This window comes from Fukomys damarensis, unplaced genomic scaffold, assembly GCF_012274545.1.
Source record: "Fukomys damarensis isolate Sample0158 unplaced genomic scaffold, DMR_v1.0_HiC HiC_scaffold_14, whole genome shotgun sequence".
In the NCBI taxonomy this organism is placed as follows: domain Eukaryota; kingdom Metazoa; phylum Chordata; class Mammalia; order Rodentia; family Bathyergidae; genus Fukomys; species Fukomys damarensis.
In genome coordinates, this window is record NW_022900926.1 from 73,660,646 (window position 1) to 73,682,900 (window position 22,255).

Genomic DNA, 22,255 nt, shown 5'->3' on the forward strand with positions numbered 1-22,255 from the left:
GCTTTCTATTTTATATTCTGTCCAAGGCTACCCACCTTTGCAGTGACTAGCACTCACACCCAGGGTGGGGTATTCTTAATGCTAGCTAGCATCAAATCATGAATAAATCCCAGCATCACATCCCACCCTTAATCTTAGTACCACACACCTAGATGCAGCCACCTCCGAAAAGTCCCACCTGTGACCACAGGAGGCTTTGGGAGGACATCTAGATACAAGCCATAATACCAACAAAAGTGTCTCTAAACACTCAGATGTTAAAGTATGCTTCAGGGTCATCTGGGGGTTTCTGGGAGACATTGAGAAGACCTCATTTGAGAGCTGGACCTACTCATGGTTACTGCCTCTATCTCTATTATCTGAGAGCCACAACTGTGCCTGTCTGGCTCAGGACTATTCATCAGATTTTATTTTATCCCTGCCCCCAGGAAAAATGCCAAGGCCCAGCCCATGGACCTGCAGTCTCAACCAGCTTGCCTGCTATCGTGCTGTGAGCATGGTCATCACACATGAGAGGGCTGGCCACCTAGGAAACCATGATTGCTTATTGATATTATCCTTAAGCTGCTGGAGTCTGGCAGGAAGGTAGAAAATTCAGGTATTTGGCAGGCTGCTGACTTTACTAAGGCCTGGAAAGTGGTGGGTACCACATGAACACAAGGCAGCCTTTCTGTCGCATCTGGAGTGCTGCTGGAAAACTGCACTGGTGAGACATACTCCAGAAGGGACAGGCCAGGGTCTGCCAGCTAAGGGTTGGAGTGAGCTGTCAGGGTACCAGTTAACCTGGGTCCTTTCATTAGTAGAAATGGAAATTAAAACTAAAGCACAAATTTATGGGGAGGGGAACTTTAATTGGAAAGTTAGAGGTAAGATAGGAAAAGACCCCAGCTTTTGTAGCCAGAGGGGAGACACTGATATAGGGGTTCTGTCTGCCCACCTGCAAAGGCAGAGGCCAGGTTTTCAAGCTCAGCTGTTTGATTATTACCTCAGTCTTGGTGTCTTAGCTCTAAACTCTTTTGGCTGAGGAGTGACCCAGTTTTCAGGAAAAGATTCCATCTGTCTGTGGTGGTCTCAGTAAGTTGGAGTTCTTCCTTTCCTGGCATCCAGGTGATCACATGTTTAGGACAATGGCTGGAGACTTCTAGACGTACTTGAATGTTCCTGGGAGTCCCCCATCCTGGTGTCTTCAGTCTTGAAGAGGAGCCGATTATGTTAATTCAGGGTTAATCAACCTCATTTTGCCAACTCTTAGGCTTTCCCTACATGGCTGGCATACTATATACAGAAGTTAAGAAAGGATTTGTCCCAAAGTTTTAAGGTAAAGAAGGATACAAAATGGTCAAGCTTTGCTTCTACTTTCCAGGCACGTGTAGGTGCAAATGGTTCATAGCAAAAATGGCATTTTTTTTCTTTTGGGGCAAAGTCTCACTATGCAATTTAGGCTGGCTTTGAACTCACTATGTAGCCCAGGTTGGCCTCAAACTCAAGGCAACCCTTGGATCTCAGCCTCCCAAGTGCTGGATTACAGGTGTGCACCACTATTGTAGACAGCTGAATTAGAAATTAATGTTCAGTCAGAAGGGGACTGAGCTCTCAAGGAAGTGAGTACAGAAGATGAGAACAAATCTTCTGTACTGTGGTTGGAGGTGCATCTGAAGAAAGCAAAATCTCCAAACTAAGTCACAATGGCCAGATTCATATACTTCTCTAAGGGATGAATGGAAACTTGAGATTGTACTGTAATTGGTACCACCCTTTTGGAATTTCTCATAGAGATAGACTATTATCTCACTAGGGGTGAGCCCTCCTCTCTCACCCCAATAAGACCAAGACAAAGACTGAAGACAAGACTAAGTCTACAGATTACTGACCAACTTTAATGATGTCATCCACTTGCTCTTGCTACATACCCCACTTCCCTATTGGATCCATATTAGCTAAATGGCTATACCTGTAATCTTGTTGGATGATTATAGTTTGGCCCACTTTTTACCTACCTCATGACTTGCCTATAAAACATTCTTGGAGAGATGACCTCAGGGGCAACCCACTTGGGAACCCTTCCATGTCTTAGGAAATATTACTATTCCCCATTCCTATTCCCCCATAAACCTTCCCTACTCCCTTAACCTCCTTTGTCCTTTAGAATTCAATCTTCGATTTCAGGGGACAAACAAACTTGGCACATCTGACATCTGGCAGGTCAGGAGTTACATTTGTCCTGTATCACCACCATGCCCAGCTTTAAAATGGCCATTAAGTCCCTGACTGTGAAGCTTTTAATGAGTAGTAGGCAATATACAGGGTATGAGGAGGTTCCCAAAACTGAGATAAGGAACCTAATTGGTAGAACAGGTTTGCAAATTCACTGACTCCTGTTGCTGAAAAAGAAATTTCAGGATGCATCAGTAAGAGGTGCTGAAAGGTATTATTAAGCAGAAATTTAAATATAAAAGCATATATACAGGCCAGCAATTTAGCTCAGTGGCACTGCACTTGCCTAACAAGTGCAAGGTTCAATCCCCTGTACCAAAAAAAAGCACACACACACACACACACACACACACACACACACAAAGAAAGTGTGGGCTCTGAGAGAGAGGCGTGCTGCAGTTTGGAGCTGGGACTATTTAGGTGTTCGGGGCAATGAAAATCTGTGGAAGTTGTGAATTTATAGGAAATTTTGTAATAGTCTTGGTTTATGAGGGAAAAGAATGGCAGAAAGATAATGACCCATTTTACAAGTGAAGGCATGAGCCCCACCAAATTTTTGTTTGTTTGTTTGTTTTTGGTACTGGGGATCAGACCCAGGGCCTTGCCAAGACAGTCTCGTTGTTACTGAGCAAAATCCCCGGCATCCCGCCAATTTTCTTTTTTTTAACTTGGGTGATCTGTTTCTGCCTCGAAACATTCTTTGAATTCTCAATCTGTTCCTCTGTCTTAAAACCAGATTTCTGCCCTTTACTTTATTGACTAAGCTAATTTAGGAGCTTCGTATCTTTTTTTTTCTTTTTATTGAGTTTATTGGTATAATCTAGGTATACAATACAGTTACATTCATTATTGGAATCCTGTGCCTTTACATGATTGGTCTTGATTATCATGTTTTCCCCTTGTCCCTCCCCTCCCTTCAAAGGAGCTTCGTATCTTTAAGTGATTTCAGATTGTCGAGGTTGGTGGGCTGAAGGGAGGCCCAGTCAGGCGAGGTTCCAAAAAAAAACATGCGTGGAGCAGACATCACAAAAAAGCAGGAATAAACTTTACTTTTCAGCACAGCACTTACAAGTTTTTTTTTTTTTTTTTTTTTTTTTATCAGTTTACTGAGACATAGTAGAACAGAACATTCTGGGTGACCTTACAGGCCATGTGATGCATGAATGGTTTTTCATGCTGATTCACTATTATACAAGAAATCACACTGAGGATTTAGCTCAGCGGCCCCACACCTGCCTGGCAAACACAAGGTCCTCAGTTCGATCCCCTGTACCAGAAAAGGGAGGGGGGATTCCCCATTGTGCTCCTGCTCTGATCAAACTCCTTCAGTTGTCTGGGCTTTGACACATCTCACAGCAGCCCCCTACATGGGTATGATGAACCTAGAAGAAAAGAAAAATAAAGAAACTTAGGGAACATGATATGGATAACTTTGGTTACCTAGATAACTTCATGTCCTGGAGTTGAGTCTTCTTAAAAGTACAGTGTTATGATTTTCCTTGCCTTTATTTCAACTCTTCTACCTTAGTAAGGGCCAACAACCTTTCTCTTCCCATCCCTATGGTGTTCCTATGTTCTGTGTCATACAGAGGTGCCTATAAGCCATTTTTCAGTATTTCCAAAGGCATGATAAAAAGAATACATTGGACTAAAATCTTTGTAAGTAAAGAAAACATCAAGTCCCTTTTTAAAAACTGGAACCATAAGAATAGCATGAGATATGGGGAAAACTGAGCAACTTAGCTTTGATTCAGTCACCACATCAGCCATTTCTGTGGGATGTGGATTTTTTTCACCAACTTTTTTTTTTTTTTGAGACAAGGTCTCACTATGTAGTTCAGGCTGACCATAAACTCACTATGTAGCCCAAGCTGGCCCAAACTCCAAGTGATCCTCCTGCCTCAGCCTCTCAAGTGCTGATATTACAGGCATACACTGCCCAGCTTCACCATTTTTATAGATGCAGAAATAGTCTACATGGGTTGTGGTCAAACTTGCATTTATGTAGTCTGTCTGACTCCATGGCCTTATTCCTTCTTTGACACCTTATTTCCTCATCCCTTCCTACAGCTTAGAGCTTGGGTTAGAGGTAGATATAAATTTGATTTTAAAATAACAAAATTCTAGGGCAAGGGATTTAGCTCAGTGGTTCAGTGGCCTGCCTTGCAAGCACAAGGACCCAAGTTCAATCGCCGGTACCAAAAACAAGAAAAATAAAAATAACAAAATACTTAACAGATGTTTGGAAGAAAAAATCTTTCAATGGAATAGGAGGAAATCAAAGATAATCTAGTGCTAAAATAACAGCTGAGTATCATTTTGGAACTCTTACGTAGTGTTATATAATTCCCTAATAAGCAGTTCTAGTTCAGGGGCTAAGAAAGAATGAACCCCACTGGTTAGTGACAGACATAAATAAGAATGATGTGAAAGGCGCCATGCAGGGAGACATTGTGCTGGGATACTTTGTTTCTATACTCTTGATTTGGGGTGAAAATGCATGTTTCTGTTAGAATGTTCAGCTTTTGCATTTATTTTTATTTATTTATTTCTACTGAGGATCAAACTCAGGTCCTCACATTTGCCAGGCAGGTGCTGTACCACTGAGCCATGTCCCTGGACCCTGCTTTTTTTTTTTTTTTTTTAGAGACACTGTTTTTACTGAGGTCAGGGTGCTAGGGACCCCTTCTATAGATACTTTCTAGGTTCTTCTTCTCCTGAATAAAGAATTGGACCAAAGGTAGCAAGGTTTTACATTCACTGGATGTGGGAAAAGAACTCTGCTCTGCAGAATGAATGTGGGCCCACTAAAATAGGGAAAACTGGGTGTTATGGCGCACACCTGTAATCCCAGCACTTGAGAGGCTGAGACAGGAGAATCGCCACAAGTTTGAGACCAGCATGGGCTACATAGTGAGTTCAAGGACAGCCTGAACTACATAAAGAGACCCTGTCTCAAAAAAAAAAAAAAAGAAATGAAAAAAAAAAAGGAAAGAAGCTCACTCTAGCACTCTATGAGCTAAGAGGGGACCACTGTGAAAGACAGCACTAGGGCCACAAGGTCAATGGCAGTGGACCTCCACTCCTCAGGCTGTTGCCAGATGTAGGCTGTCCTGTCAAAAACCTGCTTGAGTTCTCACTAGCAGACCTGAACACAGCACGCTCTGCTTAGACCCACGTGCAGAGCCTGGAGAACCGTTCTGTGCAGGTGTCCTGGAATTCTGTGATTGAAGGGTCACGCCCACTTGGCCCAGCCCTTTGGCCACGCCCTGATCTCCTGCCTCAGGGCCTCCCCTTGTAGTCCAAACTGGATTTGAATTTGCAGGAATCCTCCTGCCTCAGACTCCGAAGTGCTGAGATTACAGATGTGCAACACCACCGCCAGCAAGAACGTGCAGTTCTTTTATCCTATTATTTTAATTTTGTTTAAAATATACCTAAGCACCATAAGAGAGATTTGTATGTGCAAATTATCTTGAGAGTTCAGAAGAAAGTCAGGAGCAGCTTTGACTCTCTGGGCTTTACTGGGCTGAAGGTCAGAGCCCATGTGGGACTCTTCTTTACACCTCAGTTAGTTTTTGGCCCACTAGACATTAGGTGCTTGATATATCACTGTCACGGGTTGGGAGGGGTGAGCGAACTGTTTGTTCCTTAACAAGGCCCACTGAGGATCGTGAACAAACAGAAGGAAATCTATCTATTCTTTGGATAACTCCAACATCCATTCATGGAGTTCAGTTGCCAGCACCAGAAGAAAGAAAAAATGAGAGAAAGAGAGAGGAAGAGAAAGAATAATAAATCAGTAGTCTATCCACTGTCTGAACTATTTATTATTAATACACATTAAAATGTAAAAGGTATTTTTATGCATTGTTCAAGGTACAGATATAGAGACCCTTTTATCTATCTTAATTTATTAAGTCCTTACTTCTGCTAATCACAAAAATATTAAACTTTTCAATACCAGGTCTATGAATTACATTGAGAATTTAAGTGGTCAGCTTCAGATTTAAAATCATCTAATTCAAGATTCTCCCCATTACCCTTTTTTTAAGTGGCTTCCTATTCACCCTGTGGTAGGGAAGGGTCCACCCCAGACTGTGGTGATGGCTGCACCCATGGCATTCAGCATGGACAGATGAGGTCTGCAGCAGGTCCTAACTCATATTTTCTCACAGTACAGGAGAGGCGGAGCTGCAGGCCATGCCGGGAAGAGGGTGAAGGAGTAGGGGCACCGAGGCAGGCTTTGTAGTAACAGAAGGGTGTGGTTTCCCTGGTGCCTCAGGAGGGTTTGATTGGTTTCTTTCACTAATCCCGTGATCTGAAACCAAAGCCACTGCTTAGGAATAAGGAGGACATGCACTTGGTCCCCATGGTAAGGAACGTTATTGGAAAACAGGGACCTTATCCCGGGAACACACTGGGGAGGGGAACTTGTGGTTAGGCCAGATGTCAAGGCAACACGTAATATTTGACCTTAATTGTAGGCCTCACATCACATCCTTCTCCTTATTCATTCCTCTCAGAGGTACCCTCAGTTCTTGGAGTGCCTATAAATCATCCTGACATCAGGGAGAGGCAGCCACCTTACCCACTCTGCTGTGGGTTAGACTCTCTGGTGGACACCCACGCATGGGGCTCAGGCACTCCCAGGTCTTACTCCCCACACACGTTCTGAGGATGTCTTAGTCTCTGGGACCACCTCACTTCCTCCATGCTGACATCTCTCTCCCCGACTGCGAATCCCCTTCTCTGTGTGTGTGCTGTATGTCACACATGGACCACACTCACAGAGGATCCAGGCTGTAAGTCCCTTGCACTCTGGGATACCTTTCCCCTGGCTTATCCTTTGTCAGCACTTTTCTTAGGCATCCTTAGAATTAAGCTCTAGAAACAGTCTTTCCTTCCTTGCTAAACTCTTCCTTCCTTTGGGGCAGGAAAATCATCCTAATTTATGATGCATACCTCCTTCTCTCTTACTTATGGTATAAATTTCATGCTCCCCTTCAGGCTTTGCAGTTCTTGCTGTGCAAAGCTAAGTTTCATTTAAAACAAAACAAAAACCTTTCTCTCTCTAACTGCTGGCTCTTATATTTAATTCAAAATCTGGTTTTACACATCAGGAGGTATTGTCTCAGCTATTGGTTTTTAAATAAACGAGTGATAAGCTTTGTTCCAGAACTACAAGTTCTGTCCAATTCAAGCAGCCACATGTGGCTATTTCATTGCAATTAACCGGCATTTAAATGAAATGAAATTGAAGGTTCAATCCCGCAGATCACAGTAGTCACATTTCCAGTGTTCCGCAGTCAGAGGGGGCCAGCGGCTACTGTACTGGGGAGTACAGAGTGTTTCCAGCATTGCAGACGTTTACAGAACCGCGCTCATCCAGTCTGTCTACCTCCCTTCCCTGAGGGTTGTCAACAGTGGGAACGGAGGGCAGTGTGTGAAGGCGGGTGGCTCAAGGAGACGCTAAGGCACAGTGTTAGCTGGCCCCTGCAACCTGGAAGGAAGTTTTGAACTGGAGAAGTTTAAGTAACCACTTCAGATGAAATCCTCTCCCCACCCCTTGTTTCGGTAGAAAAAGGTTTTTGGCAGCTGGAAACGTTCCTGCCTACCAGTCTGTCACAGATGGCACGCACCGTGGGTTACCACCACTAAGCAACTCTCTCATGAAGAGCATTTTCGCTTCACAGCTCAGCCTGCCGCAACCACTGAATCCACGGAGCCTCCAGGCAAGTTTTAGAGCTGTTTTATACCTATCAAATGTGCTGTATATAGGCAGTTTTGTCACTGCTTCCATTTGCTTTACATTTTAGTCTCTACAATCCTCCGACTGCCTAGAGTAGGAAACACAGAGACTCCCAGTTAGCCACTAGTGTTGGACATGCACAATTAGAGGGAGTATTGGGTGACTTGCGGGGGTGGTAATCTTACTTTGGTGAGGATCTTATGCTGATGAGACTTTAGGTCCTGAGGATCTTATGTTAACCAAGGCAGTAAGGAGAGCAAGTTCTTAGAACAGTAGGTGGGATGAATTAAACTGATAAGGAATTTGACCCTCCCCAGGTGAAACCTTTCTCTTACTACTCTGTTCTCAAGGAACCAGGATGTCTCCAGCTGATGTATCCTTGCCCTTGAGTATGAGGGGACCATTGAGGTCTCAGCTGTGACTGCAGGCAAAGATGGAGTTATGTTCCCATATTCCACAGCTGGCTTGTGAGCGAGGTGACACTGAGCCTTGGACACTGCTAATCACACTTCCATTATGAGATGGTCTTTCCCCCAAATTATGTGGAATGGCTTCCGACAAATCTGCATACTTCAGTGCCCTTCAGTCTCGCCTGGTTCTATGTCACTCACATAGTGGAGCAGCTTGGGCTTTCCTGGCCTGCCGTGACTTCCAGTCAGGGCCTTGTCTGCAAATGTTTAACAGGCTGGTGGAGACAAGAGCTTATTTCCTCACAACTGGTGACAGGACAAACACTTGATCTTTTCCATTTAATAAATAATGATAGCAATTGTAATACATAACAGGCTGGCAGCTGAATTTTTAATAGCCCTGGTTACCATATGTGTTGTCAGATGGAATCCTGGCAGTTATTATTGATCCTAGGCAGCAACGACATTATGCACTTTCCAAAGGGTCAAGGTTTAGGAAAGCCAGAGACTGGGTTACTGGAGAGTCAAGGCAGCGCCAAGTCACAAATTACTTTCCTTATCTATTGCTGTAGAACAAATCATACCCCCACCTCTGGTTTAACAGGCTAAAACAATAAACATATTCTCTCAACATTGTTTCTGAGGATCTGGAAGCTGAGAGGAGCTTGGGCGGGTAGTTCAGGCTCAGAGTTTCTCACCAGGCTGCAGTCAAGATGTTGGTGCTGTAAACATCTCAGGACATAACTGGAGGAAAAGCCTCTTCCAAGCTCACCCATGTGACTGAAGGTAGACATCAGAATGTCTGCTTCCAAGTTATTCGTGGGGCCTCATCTACAGAGCTCTTCACAACATGGTGGCTTCCCCCAGAGCAAGCAATCCAAGAGAGAGAACCCAAGATGACAGCTCTAGACCTCATTACCAAATTCAGAAGTAATAATCTATCACATCTGCTATATTCTGCTCAGTAGAAGTGACTCACTAAGTCCAGTCACACTCAAGAGGAGGAACCAGATTTTTTTTTTTTTTTAAGACAGGCTCTCACTCTGCAGTTCAGGCTGGCCTCGAACTCACTACGTGGCCCAGGCTGGCCTCGAACTTGCAGCAATCCCCTGCCTCAGCCCTCCGAGTGTTGGAATTACAGGCATACACTATCACGTCAGGCTTAGCACCACCTCTTGACGGGAAGAGTATCAAAGAAGTTGTGAACATATTTGGAAAATAATTTCACAAGCTCAAAATTTTTACTTGAAAACTTCCCATTTAATGTTTGAAGATTATAAACATTTTAATAGGTGATACCAACACTGACCCCAAGCTACAAGGTAGTTCTTGTACCAGAAAACAGAAGTAGATCATGACTGCTGAACCTGCTCCTATTGCCTTTGGGTGTTACCGGGATTAGGTGGACTCAGGTGTCCTGGTTCCCTATTGCCAGAATCATTGCCATCTCTAGGAACTGATTGAAGCCAGAACCAGGTCTACATGTATAGAATAGGGTCACATAGGCAGGCCCTCTGCACCCAGGGCTGGATCCCTGATGTGGAGAAGACAGAGACACACGTGTAATAACTTGTGGCCTTGATCTTGAGTTGATATCTAGAAATGGGGCGCAAGGGCACGGAAGGACAACGTTTAATGTTCTCAGTATTGAGAACATTTAAGTAAGTTTTCTTTCGCTGATTATAAATATGCCCCCATGGTTTTATACTATTCTGAAACTTCTGAGCACTAGCGCTAACTAGTTATGCTGAAACCATCTGCTGAAAAAACAACTCTATAATAATCATTGTTCTGTCCTCTTCATTATCAGGGAGAGGCGGGCATGGCATCACTGAGCTAAATCCCCAGTCCATCAAGGAATACTTTTACATAATAAATCACCCAATAGTGGTTTGGGATACACACAGAGAAATCCTGTTCAAATACAGATGTCTTTAACTCAGGGAGACAGTATGGCATTATCGTGTCTATTATTTGGTCTTAGGCATCTGCACTGTTCCCCTGGAGAGCATTTCTGGCAGATGGGGGTCCATTTCCAGTTATAAGTAGCAGCCCTGACACCATTGAGTACAGCATGCAGGTAGGTATATCTCTCCACACTCTGGAGAAAGCACTGGATGCAGACTGCAGAGTAGGGTGTCATTAGGACACAGGTCAGAGCCTCATACTCCAGCCAGGAATGAGTAATTTATGAGATAATCCAGGTGTTTCATCATGAAGCTTTAAACGTGGTGCCACGAGGTGAGTCATGTTTTCTCACTATGGAAGAGTCGGGGTCTCCGCAGGCACTGGCCTTGTTCCTATGGAGTGGTGATCTAGGGGAGTGGCCATTCATCTCTAATCACCATCCTGGCCTCTTAGCCAAACTGCAGGCTGGCAGCTCTGGCGTGTGACTCTTCTGGCAGGAAGGGGGCTTTCTAAGCCAGGACTCATTAGGAGAGTCTCTGTTATTTTAGGTTTCATTGTTGACTTTTCTCAGTCCCTTCAAGCTGTTAGTTTCTTTTAATCACGATGTGTTTTCTACTGGCCATCCAAGTAAACACTGTTGCATTTCTGTTTTTTAAAATATATTAAAGTGTTAAGAACAACAGAAAAAGCAATCATAAGTTTGTTTCAAAATATGGAGGGAGGAATGGATGGGATGGTATTGCCCGTAAGTAGATAGTTGCTGGGGCTAGGTGATGGGAACTATTTTGTTTGTTTTTATATATATTAAAAATTCTCCATAAGAAGGTTTTTTATGGTAAAAATAAGAATTGTTTTAAAAAAGAAAACAACTATGGCCACACCACACAGAGACAACTGTGGTTTACCTTTGGGGAATTTTTTTCTACTCTTTTTCCTCAGCATACACCTGTTTATATTTGTACTTCTAAAGGAAAATTAATATTACACTATATATTCTCATACAGATCTGCTGTAAGGGCTGGGAAACTTGGTACCTCTGCATAGGACTGAAAGTCTGGTATGTTCAAGGAGGCCTTTAAGCTAGAAATGTTACTCTGGTTTTTACGGATTGTTCTAATACCTGAGAGGTGTCACTTATAAGTAGTTATTTTTTTCCCCAAAAAAAGCACATGTAAAGGATACATAAACATTTCAAAGCGGGAGAGTCTTTTCTGTTTTGTTTTTGCCTGTTTGTTCTTAGCTGTGCTTCTGTGGGCTGAGTGACAATGACCACAAGGTGGCTCATGGAGAGCTGCTAGGCTTGCCACTGCTAATGGAAGACGTACTTTCGAGCAGCCATCATACGATCGTGCAGGGTTCTCCCGAACAACAAGCCACAGTGGACAAAAATACACAGGTATTCTTGAACAGCCTACATAATTGGCCAGCCCTGTATTGTACTAATGCCCCTTCCTGTTTGGGAAATGGACTAGAAAGCCATAACTTTCCCATAACCTTTCCCAGTAGGCCCCAGGTAGTCTTTGAGAGCCACTTAAAGGTTTGTTTTTGGCTTTGGTTTTGGTTATTGTGGGGGGGGTGCTGGGTATTGAACTCAGGGACCTTACACTTGTGAGGCAGGCATGGCACCATTGAACTAAATCCTTGGCCCTTCGGATATTTTCTTTTGCAAACCCATGATCATATTTCCTCTTCTTACTCCAGCCCAGAGGTGGGAAAGCCCGAGGTCCAGGACAGGACCCACAGATGGGCACTTCAGGCTGAATCTTTGTCTTCATTCCTCAACTCTCTGTGGATGCTAGACTAGCACTCCCTTCCCTGGACTTACCCTCTGATGCTCTTAGGTACAAGAACCACTTGGCCATGTGGTACCACGAACAATTCTGCATGTATCTAGATCCAGCAGAGATATGTTTGGGCATCAGTTAAGCTAGCTAATGCCTCCTTTCAAAGAGCTCTCCCTTGGCAGAACCAAACTTTCTGAGATGCCTAAGCCGCTCATTCTGTTCCCCGACTTGTGTCCTCTTTCCCTTCTCAGCACCGAAAGCATTCCCAGCAAGAATGCCGGGTCCTGTGTGGTCCTGGTCACCGAGTCCCCTGGATATTTTTGCTCCTCTTCCTACCTGACCTCTTGGCAACCTTTAAGACAGAGTCCTTCCTACAGCCTGTCTGCCCTTGGCTTCTACAGCACAGCTCTGCCAGCTGTCCTCTGACATCACTACCCGCTCCTCTCCCGCCTCCTCTGCCGGGTCTTCACCCCTGCCAATCCCTAAAACAATGCAACTCAGGTTTTCTCCTCCTTCTTCTATGGTGGGAGGGCTACCTTTTGACTTTTACGGGCATGTTGGTGGGCCTTTTTCTCCTCTAAAAAAAAAAAGTAAAAGTTATATTTTATAACTATTAGTACAAAGAAAAATACATCAATGTCATATTTTAAAGCATTTTATTTAACCCAAAAGTCCATTTTTTTCTGACTTTAAAAGAAATTAAAATATTTTATAGACCTCAGGCACTGAGCCTCCTCTGCCTAAAGCTATAAATCAGTCCCAAATAGTTAGTGTCACTACTGGCTATGAGCTAAAGCCTGTTCAGAGCTTTATTAATTTAATTCCTTTGATTTTTCACTGTTTCCACGAGGTAAGTACTTTCATTTTCCTCATTTTACAGCTGAGATGTGCAAGGCTCAGAAAGGTTATGTAACATGGTCAAGGTCACATGGCTAATAAGAAAACCAGATGCCAGGGCAACAGCCTGGCCCTAGAGCTCCCTCGCATTCCTGTCCCTTCCTCACCCCCTCCCTAGGCCAACCCTTCTATTGTTCTAGCTTTGATAAGGTTTACAGGCATTGCCTCCAAAACCTGCACGACTAATCTCTCAGTCCTACCCGATTCACGTATTCTGCTGCGTCCTGGACATGTGCACTTCTTCCAGCTCAGAGACAAGGTCCCAGGCGGACCTTACTTCAGTCCTCTCAAATTTACTCTTCCTCCCATATCGTGCTCACAGCCAGACCCCAGGTTTTCCTACCCTGTTATTTTCACCTCTCCGGGCAGGTCTGCTTTCTCCATCCTCCTTCACCGCGCCCGCCCCCCCCAGGGCAGACATCAGCTCCCGATCCATCGTGGTGCTGTTCTCCTGACCACCACGGAGGGCTGCACGCTGCCTCCTTCCTGCTTCCAACCGTTTTTTTAAATGCAAACCTGATTTTGGTCCTACTCTCCTTAAACCTCCGCAGTGGCTTACAACACTCTAATAGAGTCCGCACACCTTATCCAGACTTTTGGCTCCTTCCTAGCAATATTTCTAGCTCACCCTCTTTCATCTGTCAAGTGTGCCCCGCTCCCCGCAGCACCTTCTCTCCCTCTCCACCTGATCACCTGATCACCTCCTACCTGTCCGTCAGGTTTCAACTTCCAAACCACTCTCAAGGAGACTTTCTGATCTTCCACCTTCAGGCTGCCGCTCCTCTGTGCCTTCTAGAGTTCCTGGCACAATAGCAACTTGTCCCGCCGCGAGCCACAGCCTCATCTCCAGGGGTCTAGGAGGAAGTGGTTCAGGCCGGTACAGCTGCTACCCCAAGGACTCAGAATGTTTCCTTGTCCTTGAAGATAAAAACAGAAGCAAAAGTGCTTTCTCCTTGAGGAGCACCAGCTTCTTATTAAGTGGAAAAATATTTTCTATAAGCTTCCCGATATATTTTCCTTGGGTCTTTTTTGGCTAAAACTGAGTCACAAGTCCACTTTAGGCCAATCAGTAGGGAAAAAGTAAGTTTATATGTGCCATTTAAATTCTTTAACACAAAAAGCCAGGTGTCGTGGCGCACGCCTATAATCCCAGCACTGGGGAGGCTGAGCCAGGAGAATCGCTGTGAGTTCAAGATCAGCCTGGGCTACATAGTGAGTTCCAGGTCAGTCTCAACTACATAGTGAGACCCTGTCTCAAAAAAAACAACAACAACAAAAATTCTTTAACACAAGTAGATTACAATCCCTTCCTGACATCCCTTACACTCCTCCACCTTACTTATCCTGTTTCCTGTCCCTTTCCCATCCTTTACAGCATTTAGGTAAAGGAAACTTCTCTTAAGATGAACATATTATTGTTTCTTTTGATTAGTTTTGTTTTCTGATATATTTTTATTTAGGAGGATTTATTCATAGAGAATAAGTGGCACTGGAATTTATACTGCCCTGTGAGCCGAGACCCCTACATTCCAGCCCTGATAGAGTTCTATATGATCTTTTTCTGTGTATGTCTGCAAAACTCCAAAGTAAAGAAAATGGATTGGCTCAGGGTCTTTAAAAATGTGGCTCAAGGAACCCTAGGGACTTTTTTTTGGAACCCTTGGAAACACCTTGGGACTTTTTTATTCCCCCCAGACAGGCTCTCACTATGCAGTTCAGACAGGCCTTGAACCCACCATGTAGTACAGACTGGCCTCAAACTCCCAGCGATCTTCCTGCCTCAGCCTCTGGAGTATTGGAATTACTGGCATGTCCCACCACTCCTGGCCCTTGGGGCTTTTTGATCACAGGGAGCCAATTAACTGGCCTCCAGGCTGGCTCTCCATATCACTGTTCTTAGCCTTGGTCTGTTGCCTATTTTGGGCCCAGGCCTAAGATTTTAGTGGACAGGAGGGTTCCGAGGGGAAAACAGAACCTGGAAATCCTCAGGCTGGCTGGTTAGTGAGGAGGCCCAGTATCGGGGGTTGTCAGCTGTCTGCACTGTCGCAACTTTCTTGGACACTGACCGACCCTCCTTCTGGCACACGCACCTTCCTTCACGCGTGTGAACAGCACTGACCGAGGGTCCAGTTACACGAGGCTGTTCTCTAGCTAGGGAACTGGGTTATCTAAGGTACTGTCACCTGAATGTCCTCTGACTCAAATCACTGGAATTCACCACGTGGTCTGCTAAGGAAGCTTCCGTGACTGAGACCCTATGACGAGGCTGAGGGCCTGGACTCCAGTCCATGGTTTGTCTCTTGCTCTCTGGGTCACCCTGGCCCTCACATTGCTGGCTGCAGGAGAGTAGGCCCTGAAACCTTCTTCCCTGTTCATCCTCAGGGACTCACAGCAGCCCTTGGACAAATGCTTATTTCAGGGAAGCATCACTAAGCGTGATGTTACACACCTGTAACCCCAGCTACTCGGGAGGCTGAGGTAGGAGGGTTGCAAATTTAAGACCAGCCTGGGCAACTTAGTGAGACCTGGGCTGAAAATAAAATTTTTAAAGGAGGAGGGGCTGGGGTGTACCTCAGTGCTCCCTGACTTCAGTCCCTAGTAGCACACACACACACAAAAGAAGAAATCATAATTTTAAAGTACAATTGCCTATTGAACAATAAATTCAAATGAAAAGAAATGTCTTCCGCATTTTTCTGGTGTGTGTTTGCTTGTTTTTTGAGACTGGGTCTCACTGTGTAATTCAGACTAACTGTGAATCACTACGTAGCCCAGTCTGGCCTTGAACTTGCTGCACTTCTGCCTTGGCCTCCCAAGTGCTGGGATCGCAGATGTGGGCGGTCACTCTCAGCTATCTGCTTTATTTTTAAAGGGTGGGAGAAGGAATAAAAAGTAGGATAAACACTAATTTCCATTTCCTCAATTATGAAGTCAGTAAAATCCCCAGTGAAAAGTGGGTAAAAGCCCCACCACGGAGGTGGAGGGAATTTAAGTTTCAAGTGTTCACTTTGCGGAATGCAGAGGCTAAACACGAAAGGCTCAGTTTTTTAATGACAGAAAATACTGGTAGGCAGGACAGGGGGTTTTCAGCCAGTGAGTCCAGACCCAACCAGCAAACCCAGACTGAGCCGTGTCCGTCCCTTCTATGCACCACCTGCTCGGGAAGGGTGCTTACCTCTGCACTACGTGTACTGCCGGCCCAAAACTACTCCTCTAGGGGAGCGAGTCGCTCTCCAGAACCTGTGCTTTGCATGGACTGTGTATAAGAAGTTATCCTATGTTGGACGCTGGTGGATAAAGCCAGGATGTCTGCAATGCTTTCAGCCAGATGGCTTCAAAGGACCGGGACCTGGCAGTCAGTTCCAAAGCAGCCCAGGGGCGCCCGAACCTCGGTGCGACACAGTGGCATCCCTTGCTCTGCTGAGACACTTTCTGAATCTGTGGAAGCAGCTGGAAATGCTAAAGGAGCACTGGGGCCGACTCAAGCTGCCGGGCCAGGACATGGACGCGGGCTGCCGCCACAGACAGTTCTCCCAGCTGTACACGTGAGTGCCGCAGAGGCAGGACCGGGCCAGGAGGAGAGCTGGGCCTTGGCCCCATCCCAGGGGAACTGAGGTCCAGCGAGCCCTGTACCGCAGAGCTGTGGGGGACAGAGCTGATTCCTCTTCACTACACAGTATTTTTTTAATATATATTTTTAATTTTACTTCCCACTAGTCATTTTTGCAGTCTCAGGAATTGGTGATAAATATATTTAGTTCTTCAGTTTCAGCAATAACTTGGGGGGGGGGGCACACACCCTGAAATCCCAGCACTGAGGAGGCTGCAGCTGGAGGGATCGTAATAGCAAGGCAAGAAAGTGTTTGAATGGGGAGGGGAAAAGGAAGGAAGGGTCAAGAAAGTGAAAATAGAAGGAAAAAATGAAATGAAGCTTTTGTACCTAGGGATGGGAGTGGGCTTGATGGGCGGAATGGCATAAAACAAAATAGAATTCATTTTTTAAAAAATAGAACAAGGAAGCCAAGTGTGGTGGTGCACACCTGTAATCCCAGCACTCGGGAGGCTGAGGCAGGAGGATCGCTGGGAGTTCGAGACCAGCCTGGGCTACATAGTGAGTTCGAGGTCAGACTCAACTACGTAGTGAGACCCTGTCTCAAAAAACCAAAAAAAAAAAAAAAAAAGAACAAGGTCATCCTGGGCTAGGTAGAGTTCCAGGCCAGCCTGTGACCCTGTCTCAAAGAAGAAAAACAGCAGTGTAGGGAAATGTTAATTTCACAACATTTCTGTAAGCTTTCTCCTGTGTGTTCATGGATTTACTCAGTGCATCTTTTCCCTGTCTGTTCTCAGGAACTTGTGCTTTACCAAGCCACCCCTGGGCGCTGACTCAGCTTTCTAGTTCACCAGGTCCCAGCAAGCCTGAGGGGAAGGCTGTGGCCTTGCCGTTCTCCGGCTCAGTCTCTGAGTACGGCAGACTTTGAAGCCCAAATATAGCAGGGCCGTGAGGCCTTAGGTCTGAGAGGCCGTGCAGACCTTGGCTATAGGCTTGGCTGGGAGGACTTAGCCAGCAGGAAGTGCCCACGGCTTCCGTTAGTTCCTTCCTGAGCACCCACCCACCTCCTGGGACCTTACCGGATTCAGAAGATGCACTTTTCTGCTGTCAGGATCGTCTGTCTGGTGACCTTATTACAAAGTTCCTGGTAACTAGGGAATGAGAAGACTGGTCAATATTTTGAAGACTAGAGTCTAAAATTATAGGTACCCAACAGGAAAAGGCCTCAGGATTTAATATTGACTAAGGGAGTGGTGAATTTAGATGTAGGTTGGGAAGTTTGTACATGACGATAAGCCAGTAGGAAATGATTAAAAGAACTACCAGGGAATCAGAATGAGAAAAAATATGGTGTTTGCTCATTTCTATCTCTCTTCTTTGTAGAACTGACATTCTCTACCCCAGCATGAAAGCTCTAGCAAGGCAGATGGGCAAAGAAGATGAATTTGAAGGACTTATCATAGTCAGTCAGACTGTTCTTCCTCCAAAAGGAGCTTCAGAAATTGAAATAAAAACTCAGCAGGTATGCAGGAGCCTTGTACATTTTTTTGGAAAACTTGCTTTCTGGTAGAATTAGGATTAAAACTACAGATACAGGGCCGGGGATTTAGCTCAGTGGTTCCACCACCTGCCTCACAAGGACCCAGGTTCGATCCCCGGTACCAAAAAAACAAAACAAACAAACAAACAAAAAAAAACAACAGATACATACAAATGGTGGTTTTTTAAAAAGAAGTTCAGTGTAAACTGAGGGAGGGTTGTAATAAGGCTGAGAAATTTGCTGGGGAACAGTGAGAGAGTACGTAGTTAAAGGTATGTGGGGTCTTTGATTAAGCAAAAAATTAGCCCTTAAATGTCTCAGTCCTATACATCTAGTTTTTCATTACTTTGATTTTCCTGAATTTAAGGGGCACCTGCAGGAAGAGGATAGAAAACTCTTCACGAAGCTATGTAGCTCAGGCTGACCTTGAAGTCACATGTGGTCCAGGCTGGCCTCAAAGTCGCACCATCCTCCTGCTTCAGCCTTGGAATGCTGGGAACACTACTGTCTTAAACATAAAATCCAGCTTACAAGTATCCACATGGAAATGAAATATTGCATATGGCTCCAGTAAATATTCTTCTGAAAATAAGAAAATTCAATTCATGCACTAGGCTATTTGATGTGGAGAGGCCATGTTTTCCAAGTCTTGGCTCAGCTTGCTCTTGGGACCAGGCTCCCTGTGGCTGGGGTTATTAGACAGGCAAGGAAAGATTCTGTGATGCCCCCCGTGCAGGCGACATTCAAGCCCTCAAACAGGCCCCAGGGTCATAGCCAAGACCATCGCATACCTTGCCGAACTCGGCCTCTTCTCCGAACCAGGGAAAAAGCGGTAGCTCTGCACACACCCCAGAGCGAGGGGAGCAGAGTGTCTCTTGGTCCTTCAGAGGCCCCAGAGACGTAGTGTCACTGTGAGGCTTGAAGCACTTTGCAGTTTGGCAGAATCTGGTACAAAGGGTTATATATTTTCCCCATCGGGCCGGGGAGAAATGCTGTTGGTCGCCAAAAAGATGAGTCTAACCCCCAGAAGCAGTTAGGAGCCCAAGAAAGCCCCTTCTTCCTGGGGAAAAAAATAGCAGAGGAATAGGATTAGGCATGGGAGCCCAAAGTGTAAGCTAAATGTGCCAATGACATTGAACTGTCCTTATTGTAGCTCCAGAAACTTCTGGAAAATATTGAAATTCATATGATCCAGGAGGCATTAAGAAAAGTCCATAGAGAGAAGACACTGGTTTTAGCAGAAAAGTCCAAGGAGGAAAATACTCTCCCAACAGGTAAGGCATGCTTATTTTATTACTTCACCAAAAAACATTTACTGTTCTTTCTTATTGTAAAAGCAACTCATGTGTTCACATTAATTGTAAAAGCAAAATAAACACTGAGCCTCTGGCCTTTGTCCTGTGCTCCATGCCCAGTCCTCTTCTGTTTTTTTGTTTGTTTGTTTTTTGTTTTTGTTTTTGTTTTTGTTTTGAGATGCTCTCACTGTGTCGCTGAGTGCCCAGGCTAGGTTCAAATCTGTGATCCTCCTGCCTCGGCCTTACAGAATGTTGGAATTGCAGGTGTGTACTACCACTTAAAAAGATTTTAAATAGAAGACATCCTTTAACTTCAGTCTCAACTGTCAATTAACTCATAACTGAAACAAAGTTGGAATGAAGGACACATATGAAGTCTTTCTTAGGTGTAATATATATGACATACAGGTGTGATCAAAACATAGTGTTTACATTTTTTTAAAGGTCTTACAGTAAAAGACACATTATTGTGAAGCCCTCAGAATACTCTCCCTTGTTTTGAATAGACTGATACCAGCCTTCTTACCGCTTTATGGAGCAGTTTTGTAGTTTTCTTTTTTCTTTCTTTCTTTTTTTTTTTTTTTGGTACTAGAAATTGAACTTGGGACCTTGAACTTCTGAGGCAGGGAGCAGAGCCACTAAGCTAAATCCCCAGGCTTCTGGAGCAGTTTTTGAATTCCTTTCTTGTGTCTTTTGTTGCACTATTGTGGCTGCATCGATGTCCTGAGTTATCCAAAACTTACCTTTCATGATCATTTTGACTTTGAGAACGAGTCAGAAGTCACACAGCGCCAGATCCGGCGAGTAAGGTAGATGAGAACCTGCTTTAGTCACCATTTTTATCATGTCTTTATGAGCCTGCCTTTCTGTTGCATGGCACTGAGCAGCGGCATTCACCGTATTTTTGGCCACATCTCTCACAGACATTCATGAGATAGGACTTTGAGAACTGCTTCAGAACGTGGTGAGGACAGTGGGGTATGTGAGTTGGAAGGCAGGGGAAATATTTTTAGGGGGATTAATGGCAATGTCTTCTACTGTAATAACTTTTTAAAACTGTAAACATTCACTAGTTTTTTGTCACTTGTCTGTAAAAATCTTAGAGACATATATACATACAAATTTATGCTTATATATATATTGTGGGAAAGCAATCAGCATTGTTTCCTTTCCTCTGAGGTCTAAACCCAGGGCCCCTTCACAGGCCCATGACCAGAGAACTTCCACAGATGCAGAGAGGCACATGGGCCACCATCTTGAAACTCATTCCCTGGGGCTGAGACTGTTTTGAAAGAGGAAGCCCAGAGAGCGGCGGAGCGTGCCCTGAGAGTGTGAAGCCTTGGCTCTCCACCTCCAGCTACCTCCCTGCTCCTCTGGGAGGGATTCTCAGTGCCCACTCTCCTGCTCTTGACATCACTAACCTTCCCCTGCCCACTCCCACCCGGAAATTACTGCCGCCCTGCGTCTCCCGTGGGGCCCTGGGCGCGGATGGCTCGGGGTTGGGCATTTGTACCTGGCAGCATCTCGGGAGCCCCAGGTCGGCAGACACAATGAGGGTGATCCTCTCCCGCCCCTGCGTACCTAAACGATCCCAGGTCAGGGGCTGCAGTACCTTGGGCATTGCCTGTGCTTAGTGGGTGGGGCTGCGTGAGAAGAGAAGACGCTGGCCAGGCACAGTGGCTCAGTCTGACAGCTCTGTGTCCTGTTCATTCAGGCACTGAGTCACGGGCAGGGCCCCAGGCATTAATCAGGGTCCCCCTTGCCCTGTGAGTATTTATATAGCTAAGGGAGTGCAAGATGAAAACAGATAAAAACACCAGGACAGGCCCAGAAAGCTTGCAGAAGAAAGGAAAAAGCTTTATGTTTTAATACTTGTAAAAGTACCTTTTCCCTACCTTTTTGAAGGAAAGGCCCTGCATTTTACTGCACAAGGTCCTATAGATCATATCGTTGTCCTATCTGAATTACAAATATCTATTCCTGGCACCTCAAATTCTAGAGGAAAATTCATCTCTTTTGAAGTAGGGAGGAGTTGTCTGACTGGCAAAACCCACTAGGTCTTCATTTTGAGACAAAGTCCATGGACACTGTGATGTTACTGACAACCTCAGTTCTCACCAAAGACGTTGTCTTTTTGTTTTTCCCACCACCAGATAGAGACATTGTCACTTTATCAGGGCTTCGAGTGATTAAATTCGGTAACAGGGCTCTGGGAAAAGACTGTGCCTTAAGAGGGCAAACCACACCCCCTAAGGTGGGCATTTCTCAATGTCACCAGCGGGCTGGGCGCCCTGGAGCTCCACTTATGAAATACTTGGAACACTTCCCAAGGCACAAAGCTCTGTTGTCTGTGCTCTGCTGCACTGGGTGGCTCAGGGTTCTTGGAGAAAATCCACAAGCACAGGGCAGATGCGACCCTCTGCACATTCCCTGGGTGGGCAGGGCACATTTGCCTGGTGGTTGTGTCACCCTGTTCTCTGCACATGGTGCCTGTCAGCTGTGCTCGAAAAGGGGCTTCCACCAGGGCCCAGTGGGGAAAGGTAGGGTTATGTTCAACAGTGGTCAGTTTAACATAACTAAACTTGGCCTTGGCTGGAGTAGACTACTCCTGATCCTTGTTTGGATTCTAAACTTATAAGACTCCCCACCACCACCATTAAGTTTATTGCTACATTTAAAGCAAACAGCACAGTTACATTCATCATTGGGATCTTGCACCTTTACATGATACATCTTGGTTCTTATTTTTTCCCCATTCCCCTGTCCTCCCTTTACCCGCTTCACCCTTCCCTCTTTACAAAGACTTTGTTTCCACTGTGTTTTCTCACATTTTTTCTTTTCCCTTATTTCCTTTCCCCTCCCCTTTCCACTTCCCCTTTAGCCATTTTCTTTCTATTTCACACTC

The 22,255-nt window shown here is 45.1% G+C and overlaps 1 protein-coding gene across 1 annotated transcript in view; it reads left to right on the plus strand.

Moving 5' to 3' along the window:
* Ccdc162p overlaps positions 1-22,255 on the plus strand; it is a 187,355-nt gene that overhangs the window by 124,790 nt on the left and 40,310 nt on the right. The window contains 6 exon segments of the mRNA XM_033763439.1: positions 7,796-7,949; positions 10,361-10,456; positions 11,525-11,680; positions 16,290-16,510; positions 17,899-18,037; positions 19,209-19,329. Of these exon segments, the coding sequence (XP_033619330.1) occupies positions 7,796-7,949; positions 10,361-10,456; positions 11,525-11,680; positions 16,290-16,510; positions 17,899-18,037; positions 19,209-19,329 (887 nt within the window).